Raw genomic sequence first — 16,355 nt, forward strand, 5'->3', positions numbered from 1 at the left:
ACTCTGCAGCCCAGTAGCCCCATCCACTGTATTTACTTTGTTGAATCTTGTCTTTCCTGGTATTGCTTGTTTTTTTGGTTTTTGTGAACATAGTCGTTTCATCTGTATCCTCAGCATTATAAAAGTCTCAGCTGTTGGGCTTGCTGAGCTGCTCCAAGGAGAGCAGGAATTCCTGCATCTGCAGTGCCTGCAGCAGAGCAGCACAGCAGGGCTCCCCACCCTGAGACACGGAACACCACTGCACTGAACCCTGCAGGGCCAGGTTTGTGCTTGGTTTCGCTTTGGAAGCAGAACTGTTTGAGAAGAAGCAGGCCATCCAGCTGAAGAGGTTACTGCCTGTCTCACAGGTAAAATGGCTAAGCAGGTTTACGCAGGCAATGTTAACTGTTCCTTACATCTTCAAAGAGTTACTCTCTTGCTTCACTTACAGACACCATTCCCAAGCAAAACATCACTATATTGGTACACAACTAATCATGTAAATTTACATGTGTGAATATAGCAGATAAGGGTGGAGATGAAACAGAGAGAAACAGCTTACACATCTTGGAAAGAACTGGCTACAGAGGCCTTCGAGTGCTCATTTATAGCAGACATGGTCCATTGTCTGCAGGTGGATTATACAGGTTTGTGGGTGAACCATGCCAAAGGTACAAACATCCCTGCAGTGGCTTTGGGCCAAGCCATTTAGGTCAGCCAAGTCTTATTAGTTTAAATGCAGCATCATGTTAATGGCCTGGCTGCCAGAGCAGTGCAGGGATTCCTGCAGCAGCCTTCCTGGTAGGGCCAGTTTTCCCAGGATGCAATTATCCCCTGCAGCACAGCACAGCCACAGGGGAAATCACTGGTAGATGCGGAAGCACACCACCACAAGGATGCAGTTATGCTGCTTCTCGAGTCAAGTTGCTTTATTTTTCCATGGGGTTAATGCTAAAGAAAACCAAAAAAGTCTCTTCAGTCTGGATATGCTGGAGACCAAAATGGAGAGGCTTGTCTTAACTTCCCGGGAAACTGGGGTCAAGAAACAAAGTCCTCCATATAGTTCTAAAGGTTCCTGTTATTTCAAACTGGAAGAGCCATTATGTTCCTGCCCTACTGTGGTCCATATTGCCTAAATTTGAGTTTTCATTGCCTTATGCATTTGAACCTTGAACCCATTTTACTAAGAAATCAATTAGACAAGAACCCCATGAATAAATTCTCTCCTGATAGCTTTTCTAGGCAGTTTCTTGTTTGATACTTCCCATAATCCTGATGTCTTCAACTAAAACTACTTTGTAGAGCTACCCAAGAGAAGTTACTAGTTTAGACATGACAATTACTGCATCTCTTTTAGGCAGAAATAAATAACAAATAAAGCTCTGACTAATATAGCACAGGCTATCTTTTGAACACTCATATTTAATATCTTAATCTCCATCTCCAAGGATTTTTCTTTTTTTAAACTTTCACACTAATGATCACAATACTGGTATTATAGTATTATAGTTCTAGGATAATTTTTTTCTTTTTTTTTCTTTTTTTTTTTTTTTTTTTGTTTTGTTTTCTTTGTAAAATCTTTTATGCATTTCTTGTAATATATATCAAGACTTGGTAAAATTTATAGATAAAAAATCACTAAAGATTTGGTAAAATTTATGGATAAAAAGTCTTTGCTCCAAAATTCTTAATTACATGTAGCATTATTTTCAGCATACTGAGACGGAGATTAGTTAGTTAGAGTCTCCTACCTGAAGGGAATACATTAAGCTTTTCAAATTTCACTTCAGTTTTGATTTTGATTTCCATTTCCTCATCTCTGTTACCCATCCTGCTTTCAGATATCACCTTATTCAAAACCTTTCCCTTGCACAAGATCCCTTTTTAAACTATGTTTCTCTTGGTTCTTCACCATTTTAAGGCTTTTCTTATAATGCAAATTTAACCATTGATGGACTATGTTTCTCTTGGTTCTTCACCATTTTAAAGCTTTTCTTATAATGCAAATTTAACCATTGATGGACAGTGTCCAAGGGACTCAGCTGAAATTTATCAATTAAGAAAAATGCCTAAGAAGGTCCTCCCATGGTAATGAAAAAATATTTAAACCTTTCCATATAGTACCAGTCCATGAACTACTACTGATTGACCTTAGCTCTCCTAGCATGCTTCCTCACACTGTCAAAGTAACATTCCTACAGAACCCATCACCCTCTACACTTCCATTTCTTTGAACTTTTTCTGCAGATTTTTACAAGCCTGTTTGCTCTGGCCATAACTGATGCAGAATCTCCAATCACATGTACAGGTTTTGGTATTAATCTCTTTTTACCTGCAGCTAATTCTGCTTTATTTCTCTAGTTCCCCAGCCTTCTCATCTCTTTCTCTTGTGACTCTACACAACCCTTTCCCTAAAACTACAGCTTCTGACAGAACCTCCATTTCTTTTTGCATGAAAGAAGATGTTTCAACTCTCACCAGTAGCAAGAGAAATGAAACCACAACTTCCTTACCTTCATAATCTCTAACACTATGTTCTCCAGGCTGACCCTCCTCACCCAGACTCAGTTCTCCATATCCTCTTCTTTGGAAGATAATTGAAAATTTGAAATTATTTGTGCAGCCTTGTTTCTCCACCAATGTCCAGTTACCCTCAACATCCTAGCTTTCAGATGTTCCCCTCACTTAGATATACCAGCTGACATTTCCTACCAAATTATTTTGTGTCTGCTGTTTACACAAGAATAAATTCATTTTCCAAGTCATGTGCTGTCCTGTTCAAAGGTAAAAATTTTCATGTACACCATCTTTTGGGAGGGCTCTGTTCCAGAAAAACCCTAAAATGCCCAATCAAACATTTGAAACTGCAAATAAAAGTTCCAAAATGGACAAACTTGCTTACCTAGATCTGAAGAGAGCATCTTCCTCACCCAGCATAAATTACATATCAACCTCCCATACCTTATGCTCCACTTGCCAGCTCCTTCCTTGCTGGGCTGCTCTGCCTGCGAGTGCCTGGCCCTGAGCAGACTGCAGGTATGACCCACAGCACAGGTTTCAGCTGATGTCACTCACCACGTCAAAATGCAAATCAGACAGCTCTTCTCATTCAATCATCCCTCACTGAGGGGAATGAGTACAACTTCCTGGTTTTGCCCAGTGAAAAACAAGCATTGGTTTATTCAGCTAAAAACAAGGCCAGAAAAGCCCTCAAATACCTCTGGCTTCACCATGTCTTTGGTCAGAAGTTGCTCAGAGCAGTGTGCCCAAATTTTTCTTAGCCTCCCTCTTGCTACCAATGTACTTTCAGAAGCTGCTCTGGGTGCTCTTCACATCCCTCACTCCAGCTGAGCTTTAGCTTTCCTACCTGCATCCTTCTTTCCCCAGGCAACATTTCCATATTGCTCGTGGCCATTCATAATGCTCCCACCTTCCTGACGCTTCCTGCTTGTGTTTAAGCTCAAACAACAGTTCCATGCTCATTTGTCTCCTACCATGTTTGTTTGTCTTCTTGCATGTTGCGATGGACTACATGTGCTTGGATCTGGCTGTCCTGAAAGATCAGCACCTTTACCTGCCAGGAGAGTCTCCCATGAACTCCTGCCAAGTAGATCCCTGAAGAAGCACAAATCTCCTCTCCTGAAACTTAAGAAAACCCCAAGAAGGTAGATTCAAATTTTGAAATACCACAGATGTTTGTGCCATATTTTTCCTCCAAGAACCTGGAGATACTTCCCTACTAATGCTGCAAAAAACCTGGGCTGAACTGCAACACTCATCAAACTAGTCTGAAAAACAAAGTACTGTATTAAATTATCAGGGTAAAAGCAACAGAGACAAAAGCTAAAGACCTTTGCTGTTTGGCTGGTACCTAGTCCATGGATGAATTATTAAATGAAATAACATTACTGTTACATGCCAACATGAAGTAACATACCTTCCTAGGGCAGAGTGAGGTAACTTAAACCTTGTTGTCCTGACACTTGGGAACAATGTTCTGCTACTGAACATTAACTGTACAAACAAACAAACAAAAAAAAATCATCAAAAAACCGCAGGACACTGCATGCTGATTGTTTGGCCACATCACTGTGCAGAAAGCTACAGATCATGTTAAGGCTTAGTAAGAACATCGGTCACCACTGGCATCCAAGTAAAGCAACTGAGGCACTCAAAGCACCAGCTACACATCTCCACAAAACACACAGTCCCAGACCTATGTGTGTTTCTCAAGAGTGCAAATGTAAAATATATGAGAGAGGTACCTATAAACCCCAAATGAGCTACTTATCAATTTCTTTGCCTTTTTCCCTTCATTCTTTCTCCTGACATTGACTATTTCCTCCAGTCTCACTGTAAAAACAGCTGTCATTGTCTGACATCACTTGATAGAATTGAGGAAGAAAATCAAGTTATTGGTCTCAGGCCACAGTGAGCCAAGAAGACAGGTTGGAAGATCACTCAAAGAATCAAGAGGGAGATTACTTCTCATAGAACTGCTCACCTGTTCTTTCTCTAAATTTATCAGTATCAAAGAAGGAGTCAGGCAAACTTAATGAGATCATGTCCTTCAATCTGAGTTAAGAGACAGTAAAAACTGCCAAAAAGCCTCTAATCAGAAATGCTTTTTATCCACAAAGATTGTACCAACAAGCAGTTCATACACCAACAGGAGCCTTTTGACAGATTTTGGAAGAGAAAGGCACAAAAAGGAATCACACTGTGAGAATACACACTGAATAAGGCTCAAGACTTTGAGCCTGGGCAGCAAAAACTTTGTGAGAAACTCTTCCAAAGGCAAGTTCTGGCCTTACAACCCAGTTTATGGGCATGGATGATCAGGTGCTGGAGGAGCAAAAAATACTTGTTCAGATCATTCATGACAATACATACCCCTGACACTTTTTCCACTACCAACTGAAATCACTCAACTGATTATCACTAATCCTGTTACTCAACAAACACATACTAAGATTTAAAAAGTTTAACTTAAAAATTGAGAATAACAAAAAGTAGGTGGGAGGTTCAAGCCTCCAAGTCATGCTCGAGTCACATTAAAATATCAACATAGCTCTCAATAAAGCTTCTTTCTTACGAGCTCATGGGACAGTGCAATGCTTCTCCAATGCATTACCTGACTCTCCAGCCCTTTTGAAGCATAAACATTCCTAAATAATCATACTGTTGTGGTCTGATAGCCCTCTCCTCACCTATCCTCTAAGAATCATCCTTGGCAAGCCCTTCTGGTCCCTTCCAGGACAGCTCCTCCTCTTCTGTCCTTCTGCCTTCAGCCACACTCCAGGTTCCAGTCTGTGCAGCCCTCAGAAGCTCTGCATCCATAGTTTACCTACAATTCCTACTTCCCTGCAGCCCAAAGCATCACCATTGCTCCTAATTCATACAGTCAAGCCCTACAGTGAATCAAGCACTCTTATCCCTCTTTCTCCCCCAGCCAGGCCATTTCCCCAGACAAGTTTTCTAATTCATCACACCAGCACCTCTGAGCATCCCCCTCAGTGAAGCGCTGAACTCCTGAACAGCTGATGTTGGGTCAAAACAAGAGAACCTGCTGTGTTAAATAAGGAGGCCTAAGGGACCAATCTATGCAACCTCTGCCACAGACCTCACAAAGATCAAACAGCAAAGTGGAATTGGATCATCTTGAATGCCAACATAGATTTGAAAAGTGCTTACCTATCACTTGGGATGAATCTGTTGCATGAAGCTGAGGGAGGCATCCCGTATTACAATGCAGTACACCTACACACACAGTGAATGACTTTTCACACAACCCTCGCTCTCCTCACTTATGCAGGGAACACACAGGCTTTAATTACTTTTTATGAGTTGGCTTTAAATTTCACTATCAACAGTTCCATCAGTTTCCCAGGTATTTGCTCCTGCAAACGTCCCAGCCTGTTCCAAAGCTTAGGGAAAAAAAATTAATTACGCTAAAATTAAGATTCTTTTAAATTATACTCCTACCTGTAAAACTAGTACATGCTTTCATGATTTTTCATTTCAAAACACAAAACTTAAAACCTTATCTGAGAACATCTACATTCCCAACATTACTGCAAAAACAAAATAAGTCAAAAACATTGAGATAGCAACTGATAAAAAGATTTCCCTTTCTCCAAGATTAGAAGCATTGAGAGTCACTTTTCACAAGCATTATTGCTTAATGAGTAATGCAATCTGTCACATGATGATGTTCATTGGAAAACAAATGTGAATATGAATTATTCTTCATTAGCACAGACAATTTAAAAGCTCTGTGATAGGAGCAGCCTATAAAGCCGAATGTAAAACTCTGGTTGTTTCCATAGGCATTGAGCTCTTTTCTTTGCTGGAAAGTGCCTAACACGAAGAGAACCTGCCTCCAGTGGAGCTTTGCCTATTACATAAACAAACCACTATAGGATGCTGTATTCCTTGTCAAGATTTGAAGGCTGCAACCACACTGTGCTATTTATCCAGCAATTCTGGCATTACGGGATGGCTTAACTACATGTGCAGTGGGACCCTTTCAGTGAGTGATCCCACTGGACACAGACAGGGCTCATTGGGATTGCTCAGCCCTGGAGGTCCTCTTGGTCTTCTGAGGAACACGGTCACTCCTCAAGCTGGCCTCGATCTGCTCTGCTGTGTTTGCTGAAGGATCTGAGAGAGAACTCTGACACCCCATTTATTCCTCCCTGGGCCAACTTCTCTGCAGAACAGACACTAATTTACCTAACTGCAGCCAGTTGTTCTGCCCTGCCTGAGCCGAGAACATCGTGGCTGCAGCAGCCACAGAGGGTGAAGACCCCGGCCCTGAGCACATGGCGGTGCCGGCCTGGGCCAGCTGGATCCCCCAGCCTGGGCCAGCTGGATCCCCCAGCACACCATCAGCACCTCCGCCTCCCGTGGCACGGCCCTGACTCACGCTGGCTGAGCTCAGGGTTTATTTTTAAAATACCGATAATGAGGGTCACTTTCTCCTTGCTTCAATTCACCACAAGTAACTTTACAAGGAAAGTCACACAGAAGTGATTATTTGGGGAATTCTGCTTTCATGCTTTTAATTCGATATCCTCTCTAAACAGAAAAATTCCTCTGATCTTTTCTTTGAAAACATTAAACACAAACTCTGACAATTCATCTTTCAAACCCCGCAGAAGGATCTTTCAAATACGTATGAAGACAGACAGATGAACAATAGGGAAGTCGTTGACCCAAAAGCTCTTACAGTACCTCAGGGATAAAAATAACACTGCTCATTACAAACAAAATAATGTGAACACAGCCTGTAGTTTACCTCTTTCACATTTTATTTTTCCTTATCTGTTTTGATTCAAAGCCTTGGCATTTGTTGGGTTGGAAGGCATATGCTGTAACCTGTGACTATCAGTGCAGCAAACTCACAAAGAAAAGTATTTGAAGAATTTCTTTATTTTTGGAACTGACTTTTAAAACAAAGACACCAATTCTGATCAAAACCAGTTTCGGTAAAAGGTGAATCAGTTTCAAAGTTTATGGAATTACTGCAGTCCTCTTTGAACGTATTTCCTATTTTTCAAAATAAAACTCCTGGATTAATTAAAACTAAAGCATATTGGAAATGGAGTGGGGAACATGCACTGGGATCTTGGCATAGTTATTTAATTCTGGACAAACCTGCTGAGGCATACTCATCAGCATAGATGACAACGCTATAAAAACAACCTCCAACAGAACAGCCTTAAGTGGACCTTCAAAACTGGGAAAATGATGACATTTTTTTCTTTTTACTTAAGAGGAACCTGCTATAGAGTGCCAGTAGAATTAAATATGAAACCTTCAATACGGATATACTAAAGATGAATACATGCAAATAGCAGAGACCCACAATAAAATGCAAACCTTTATTTGATTGAGGAGGGTGGCCAAGGGCACAGAACAGACTTGCAGACACCTAGTTAAGGTGGAAAACACCCCACAGCCATGTCAGTATGTGAGACCAGGAGCACTGGGTCACACCACGAGCAGGCACAAGGACAGGAGCTCTGCCAACACCTGTAGTGGCCAGGATGCATCCGGTGGAGAACAACACTTTGCATCCTCAGCCCCTCACAGCAGACCCAGCCTGGGCTGGGTAACAGCTCCTGGAACTCATCCAGAACCAGAGCCTGCACTGGGCATTCCAGGACTGTCCACGCTGCTGGGCAGGAGGCAGTGCCCAGCTCCTGGCAGAGGTTCCCCTACAGCTCCTCTCAGGTGTACTCCAGGTCTAGGGACTCCATGAGCTGGAGCTGCAGCTTTTACAACAGAACCTGCAGGTGCTGGAAATGTGTGAACTCCACACCTGCAAGAGACTCCACTGAAGTGTTCAATTACTCAGTTAATGTTAACTAGAATGAAGATAATTAATTTTACTAGTAAGAAATAATTTCAAGATTTTGGCCTCCTAAAGAGCAATCCATTTTTAAGTAAGCCTTTTGACTTCTGTTCTTCCTTTACATGAAAGCATGGCTTTTCTCCTACAGGGAAGAAACCTGGAATAGACATTAGAAATACAAGCAGGATATAAAATACAGAGCACAATAAACAATTCTGACTCCAGAAATCTCATTACATTTTTCTTCTTATCAACAGGCTCTAAATTCACAGCTAAAGTGGAGTCAGTTCAAAACTGCATGCCCCTCAGTTCAACTGCAGCCCCACTGGATTTTAGTGTGGACTTGTTATGTCATAGTAATGTCTGGATACATCCAATGAGTCTAAATTTGTTAAACAAATGTGATTTTTCAGAAAATGCTGTGATATAATGACTCCATTTTCAGCACTTCAAAGAACAAGTACATGTTACTTACACCCTACAGTACAGAAAATCAAGACAGACTCTTTGTTCTGACTTGTGCATGTCAGTACTTTCATGTTCTATAAACTTCTTTCTTCTAAGTTTACTTTCACCTGAACAAAGCCTAAGACTGGAGGACCACAGTGGTAAAAGAAACAGATGTACTTCTTTTAAGATTATATTAGTGGGTGGAGAGATCCACTACAGTCCTTAAAATGAAACTGCTGCTCTTTCCAGCACGAAGATTCCCCTGCTGAGAGAGGCTCCTTACAACTGAGAGCCAGTGTAAACCAACAGAGCCATCAAAGACTGGACCCTGGCCTCCACCCGCTCCTGACCAGCCCGCCCACATCACTGCCACAACCCAGGAATTTGTGAGGCTTCACAGAGAACCAGCTTGAGAAAAGGATTTGGGTTTAAACCAAACTTTTTTTTTTGTTTTTACTTGGGGATGATTTTACCCCATGCCAGTTCCTCAGTGCAATTCACTTCCTGGCTTCAAAATCATTTGTGCAGGCTCAATGCAAGGTGTAAGGGGAAATGACAAGTGGCCCAGACCTGGCAAAGGTGGCACCTCTCTCTACAGAAATGCACCTTAAGCTAATGAAACTGTACCTCTACTGAGCTCCAAATGCCCATCTGCTACATCATACCTGGAAATATCTGGATTCATATCATCAAATCCTTACTGGCCTCTGCAAAAGGAACCCAAAAAAAACCCCAAAAACATATAAAACAAAAACAAAACAAAACAAACAAAACAAAACAAAAACCAACCAGAAAATTAAGCCTAAATATGTGATAGATGCAGCCCCAAGCAATTTCTGGGTGTACATACACAACTGCAGGGACCCTCTGCATCATATCACACCAAACACCATGCCTGCATTTTTCTCCTATTTCTCTCAGGAGTGAGTAGCAAAGTTATAGAAATATCCCCTACTCATCTTAGACCTGAAAAAGCAGTGTAAAATAACATTCTAGCTGCATTTTACCCTCTTGCAGAGAAATTTGCTGTGAATTAGGATCCGAAGATTCCCTGAGGGATCTTTCATTTACAACAACTGCTTCCAAAGTCTGGACAAATCATCATGACCTTGACAGGTGGCAACCCAGCTGCTACAGCTCAGCTGTGAGGTCCCTCGATCTGCTGCAAGCACTGGTCACAAGCCCAACTCGTGTACTAGCTCTGTGCACAGTGCTCTCCAAAAGGAGAAGTCCCATGGACTTCTACCTTGGAACTGCCTTGGAAGAAAATCAGACTAAGCTCAGGCGTGCACCCAGATGGCTGGAGCCTTATCACCTGAAGCTGTATTGACTAAACACTCCTTTACCATAACTTTTCACAAGCAGAATTAGCAGCTTTGCAGTTTGACTTTTGTGTATTGAGCCCACATAAGCCACTTCCTAGAGTAAGTGATCTACAGAGGCTTTCACTTCCTTCCCTGCCCTGTAAAGTATTGTTCTCTGCCATAAACATGTCAGAAAAGAAAAATTTGGATAACTCTCTGAGCCTGAAAGCAATTTCCCCCCAAAAGCTCTGCAGGGAAGAGTCTAGAGTATTACAAAAGCTAGAGCTAAAATAGAGAATAAAAATTTAGAAAAACAGTATCAATTTTCTTGTTATGTATCTCAAAGAACAGAAAGCAATTGGACTTTCCTGACACCTTTTTGCTTCTTGAGCCTTCTTGGGCTCATGAATATGATCAAGGATTCTCATTAGCTGCCTGTCAGAAAAAATATCAATTTGCAGGAATGCCTAATTTAGTTATTTTTGTGTTTATTGAACACTGCCAGGTTTATAAAAGATTGGCTGTTGTCAAGATGTTGACTCTCCAGAGCTCATGCTCTCCTTCAGATCAGACATCATTTAAGTTCTGCATTCAAAAGGATGTCAGAAACTGTAAGTGGTGTTAAAAAACCAATTAAAATGTGCTCCATCAACCTGGTGACCTCAGGAAGTGAAGAAATAAAGTTCCATCACAAGGAGAAGCTTTAAAAAGAAGCCTTCTTTAACTCTATTTTGACAAAAAGGCATATACCAGGAAACTGAAGTTTGAAGCCTGTGAGGATGCCTGCACGAGTACCCAGCCATGGGCCTTTGGAGTTCAGACAGGTTGGTGTCCCCAAACAGACTTGGGAAGCAAGAGCAGATAGGTGAGACATCCTCAAGCACCACTTGTCTGTCATTTGGCAATGCAGGGTCTCCCCAGACACTGTCCAACAACATGGGAAAAGGACACCAACTCAGACAAGTTTTTTATTTTGATTGGAGCTGAAATCCTTAAGCCCAACATAAAAGGTTGGCAGCATGAATCTAATCTTTGCCACATAAGAACAGAAGAGCCAAGTCTCTTGTAGTTACTGGCATGAGAGACAGCAGAAATAAACCCATTTCTGTGGATTTTGGTAGACTATAACAGAAGAAAAGGACAACATTAATTTTTCATTACAGGTGTTTACTCTCCTTCCTGTCTGGAAACAGTCATCAAGCTGTGAAGTCTCTATCTCCTTAAGATAACTCTGACCTTAGATGGGAATTAGATTATAAAAATTAATATTATATGCAAATTTCAACAGATTTTAACAGCTATTAAGCCTCAGCAGCTTTGATTCTCAGTAGAAAGCTCTTTTGGCTGAACATAAGCTGCACTTTTCCATTTTGGCAGCTTCTTTGCTGCTCTGAACACAAGTATCTCACAAAGTCCTATCTTTCAGTGTACAACCCCCAGGTAAAAAAAGGCTTTGGCCTTTTTTTTTTTTTTTTTAACAGAAACACAGAAAAAAATCCTCTGCATTTTCAAGCCTCATGGCTATCTTGATAACCTGAGCTTGTAGATTCATCAATCATCAGCTGAGTTTCTCACCTCACCCCAGTACTTACAGTTGGCTGAAGGAGAGGTAGGTTCCTTCTGAGGACAAACTTCACCACGTGTGTCCTCTCACACACACCTTGCATCTGACTTTGACAAAACTTATCCCACAAAGCTCCATATTACACTTTCAAAAGAAGGAATTACCTTTAAATGATGATAAACTGATATAGATAAAGATCCATTTTCCAATCTGGTGAGCTAAAATTCAGCCGTCGGACTGCAAATTAACACTGGTCTGCTCCAGAAACACTCACCTCATGCCCTGACACCAAACTTTACTCTTATCCCATTGCCATTACCTCCAAAAACCTACCAGCTGGTCTGGCTTGAAACTATTCCAGAAGTGGAATTTGCTGTCAAGTACCTGATTTGAAGTTTTCGGCAACTCCAGTCTAAAATTAGGGTTGGTTGGTTTGCTAGGTTGGCTTTTTGTCATTATCCTACTTGAATTTTGATCATTACACAAATCTTTCTAAAAACAATTCAAATCACAAACTAAATACCTCAGCCTCTTGCCCAGCTTTGCCGTCCTTATCTCTGGGAATAGTTTTCATTGCCAGCAAGAAAATCTTCCCTCAATTCCATCGTTTTTCATGCCAAGGGGTGAAAGCGACGCTCCCGTGCTCGCCGCGGGCTGAGCGTAGCGTGCGGCCCGCGGCCGCGCTCACGGCCGCGCCAGCCCCGCGGCTCCCCCGGCCCGGCCCGGCCCGGCCCGGCCCGGCCCGGCCCGCGGCTCCCCCGGCCCTCGCCCGCCGCCCGCTCACCTCCGGCCTCCCGCGCCGGGCAGCGCCGGCCCGGGCTCCGCCGCGCCCCGCGAGCGGCCCCTGCGCGCCCGGGCGGAGCGGCCGGCGGCGGGCGCGGCACTGCCCCGCTCCGCTCCCGGCCCGGCCCTGCCCGCCCGGGCCGCGGTTCAGGGCGGCCTCGCCGGGAGATCTCGGCGCGGAGGACCCGGGGCTCCTTCAGCGAAATTGTAGCTGCTCTTTACACGGAAAGCAGTGGTTGAAGTAATACATAGTATTTCAGTCGAAATGGAGAAAGTGCTCCTTCTGTGGACCACAGCTTTGGAATCAGCGCAGTACAGCTGTGTAGATTGCAAGGCTGGAAAAAAACACCCTTAAGATGATCTATTCTGTCCTGTGTTACGCAGGCCAAAAAAAATTCCATTCCGTCATTCTTGCTCTCAAGCCTTGGGAGTACAGATCCTGTTTGCTGTTCCTGTGCTATAATGCATTCTTGGAGCACTTAAGGCTGTTCCCTTGTCTCACTGAAATGCTGTCCATCAGCTCTTTCTTGCCAGACTTTTCTAAAGCTGTAGTCAGCACGGTTATGATTAACATGGTTATAAATACCTTTGCAGACAGAAATGCGAACAATTTTAAAACAAACACAGTGACTTGCTGATAGTTTTCTCGCTTACCCATTTGAGTCCAACTGCTCCATTCTCACTAGGCAGTGTGCAATCCAGCTGCTGACAAAGGGATGGCTTGTAAACAGTCTCTGTTTCAGTAGCCAGGTTGCCACAGCATATCAGAGGACATAGCTGCACAAAGTACTGGGGCCCTGGAGTTCCAATCCTGCCAGGAAACTCTGGCCATCTCAGAGCCCCAGGGGACCCCTGTATACCTACAAGCAGGCGGTCGTCCAGTGGCTCCTTGTGTGGCATCACTGAAATCAACTTAAAACAGTGCTTGATCTGCAATGCCTATATTTATAAAGCCCATTTTTCTGGGGCTGATCCGAAGCCCACTGATGTGAATGAAAACTCCCACCGACTTCCAAAAGATTGGGATTGGGCTTCCCACGAGCAAAAGTCTGCTTGTTTCTGTGTGTGCAATAGGTGGAACAAAACCATCTAAGACCCCTGGAGCAAAGGAAGGTGTTCATGTGTTGTTTGCCTTTTATTTCCCTTGCGTTCACTGTGACTCTTTTAGTTACAGAGGTGTGACGCAAGTCCTCCCACTCAGGAGGACCCATCTGTGTCCACACGAGAGGGTCCCCAGCACACAGAGCCACAGCAGCACCACAGCCCAGCAAAACCCTCCACACAGCAAAGCTGTGAGCAGAGCACAGCTCAGAGCAGAGCCTTGGTCAGAAGTGCTAACCCTGCATGCCTCAGCAGTCCATAATCATAAATCATGGTGAGTCTAGAATTACAAGTGCTGAATACTGCTACTCAATCCCTCTGCAGAGTGCTGCCTTCCAGCCATGAAAGATACCAGTTTTTTTGAGATCTGTACCTTGAGACATCCAAAGGGGTCTGAAGGACAAAGATGGGCACACAGTCTCTTACCTATCAAGTTTGTTCAATACTTCATGAAACAATTAGGATATGAGGGACTTAAAAATAACTTATCATTTCAGAATATGGACTGCTGAACCCCTGCTGGGTTAGTATTTATATGACAATATATTTATGAGTATACACAGATTTATAAAAACGTAATCATTTATCTGGCAGATGCCCACTATGAACAGGATGATAATGTGTTCAGAGGTCAAACAAGTCCTCTAGTTAGAGTCCACGAGAATGTTACCCTCTGAAATCGTGTTCAGTGAGTCCAAATGAAGCTCTGAGCAAGCCTGACGGCCATTTTGTCTGTGAGCTCTGGGATGTGATGCTGGGCACTGGAAAAGCAGATGGGTGGCCTTTGCCAATGGGAACAGCACCCTCGAGTGGGAAAATGAAGTTCCTCCTAGTCAGCAGGACCTGAGGTAAGCAAAATTAATTCAGGCTGGAGAAGGCTCTAGGGAGACCTCAGAGCCCCTTTTTGTCCCTTAAGGGGCTCCAAGGGAGCTTGGGAGGGACTTTGGGAAAGGGCCTGGAGGGACAGGACAAGGGGGAATGGCTTCCCACTGACAGAGGGCAGGGTTAGATGGGATACTGGGGAAAAATTCTTCCCTGTGAGGATGGTGAGGCCTGGCACACTTTGCCCAGGAAAACTGTGGCTGTCCCATCCCTGAAAGTGTTCAAGGCCAGGCTGGATGGGACTTGGAGCAACCTGGGATAGTGGAAGGTGTCCCTGCCCATGGCAGGGGTGGGAATGAGATGGACTTAAAGGTCCTTTCCATCCCAAGCCATTCTGTAATTCTATGAAACTCCAAATGCAATTGAGCACTGGTACTCCCAGAGCTGGATGTGCCTAGGTCTGGCAATGGTGAGTGAATGCTTGTGCCTGCTGTGGCACATGATCTGGGCAGAGCTGCTGGCCACTGCAGCCTTACTGGTCCATCAGCCCATCAACGAATCTCACCTTGTGTGGATTCTTGCATTCAAGACACTTCTGAGTTGTGACTCTCATGACACTTCATCCTACCGTCTTATTCATGCACCTCTCCATCCTAGTGAGGATCCCAAAGCCATTATAACTCAAGATCAGGACACAGCATTTTCATGGAAATAGTTCATCTACTCCTGAAATAGATCCTGTTTATGAAGAAAGGAGGAGGCTTGTCTTCAGGAGATAGTGTAATTCCTCAGGTCTTGAGAGAGGATGCTGTGGTACAGTGTCTAACTGGAACTGCACAGGTAATTCATGGAAGAACGTGCTGTTATTTACACCTGAAATTTGATAAGATGCTGTTGCTAACAGGACTATCCTTTTGAACATGCCTTTCTATTATCACTTTATGGCTTTTTTTGTCAGAGCAGGGTAAGCTGGGAATTTTGAAGAAATTATCACTAGCAGACAAACTCAGAAATTTGACTTTCTTGTAGATCATGGTGAGGCATATGTTTGTGGTCAGACAATGAGGGTGTCAGGGGGTAGATACTATGGCTCACACATCACTGATGCTTCTCAAGAGGAGCCTAACCATGATTAACTGCAGCAAACCTCCTCTCTAGAAATGCTTGTGTTCTGAATCAGTGACATTTCTTATGCCAACACTCCCAACACTAACAGTCTGAGGAGTCTTAAAGTCTTCATATTATCAGCTAAGCCAGGTCATTAAAATAAATCCCTGCTGTCTTCACAGAAAGCAGGTATCTCTGTTCCAAGTCTGCTGTGGATTCCTTCTGTAGAGGCTATGAATGCCAGCTCCACCTGGGTGCCTCCACATCTGCTTGCTCATGGCACCAGATGTGGCATCATTTTGGCACTGGCTGTGGCCAATGGGGTTTTACATGACTAAAGCAGAAGGAGTCTAGCAATTAAAAAACTGTACAGCAGTAATGGAATGTATGAGCCAGTGGTGCAGAGCCTGGATCTGTGAATGCCATCAAAGCCTGCACATTACAGCAGCAAGAGCTTAGTTTTACTCACAGGTCCTTTATAAATTACATACTCTCCTAGAGAGTGTGCTTAGAGTGCTTTGAACAGGTCTCTGCCATCTTAGTTACCCTGAAATGCAGAGATGGTGGGATTTAAAGAACGTTCTTTATTAGGAAAATTTGAAAATCTTTTAGTTCTCTTTCCATTTACCAATGGCTATTCCTGTAAAAGCAATGTCTTCTATGAATTTTCTGGAATAACAGCTCTTCTTTGAGGGTCAACACCATCTCAAGACATTCCTTTTCTGCTGATCATACTATTCCCTAGGAAGATAACATGCAACTTCCTGTTAACACCACTGTATGGATATTTTGATGTATGTACTTTCCTTTTTCCCACTTAGATAATCCTGAATTCTGTGCCATTTAGTTTCTTCATTTGTTCAAGCCTGATGCAGAATTTTTTGTT

The 16,355-nt window shown here is 43.2% G+C and overlaps 1 protein-coding gene across 9 annotated transcripts in view; it reads right to left on the minus strand.

Moving 5' to 3' along the window:
- Positions 1 to 16,355, minus strand: part of CERS4 (ceramide synthase 4) — a 44,212-nt gene that overhangs the window by 27,370 nt on the left and 487 nt on the right. Inside the window, exon 1 of one of the 9 annotated variants that reach the window (XM_068174239.1) lies at positions 13,094 to 13,131. The exons of 1 other annotated variant lie outside the window; for it this stretch is intronic. In XM_068174239.1, coding sequence (XP_068030340.1) covers positions 13,094 to 13,116 — 23 coding nt within the window. In that variant the 5' untranslated portion in view covers positions 13,117 to 13,131. Of the gene's footprint in view, positions 1 to 2,931; positions 3,090 to 3,553; positions 3,589 to 5,673; positions 5,733 to 11,820; positions 11,846 to 12,179; positions 12,298 to 12,440; positions 12,519 to 13,093; positions 13,132 to 16,355 lie in introns of those variants that run through there. 7 more of the 9 variants (XM_068174248.1, XM_068174242.1, XM_068174247.1 and 4 more) reach the window with 7 other exon arrangements.

The sequence above is a fragment of the Anomalospiza imberbis genome, chromosome 27, assembly GCF_031753505.1.
Source record: "Anomalospiza imberbis isolate Cuckoo-Finch-1a 21T00152 chromosome 27, ASM3175350v1, whole genome shotgun sequence".
NCBI lineage: Eukaryota > Metazoa > Chordata > Aves > Passeriformes > Viduidae > Anomalospiza > Anomalospiza imberbis.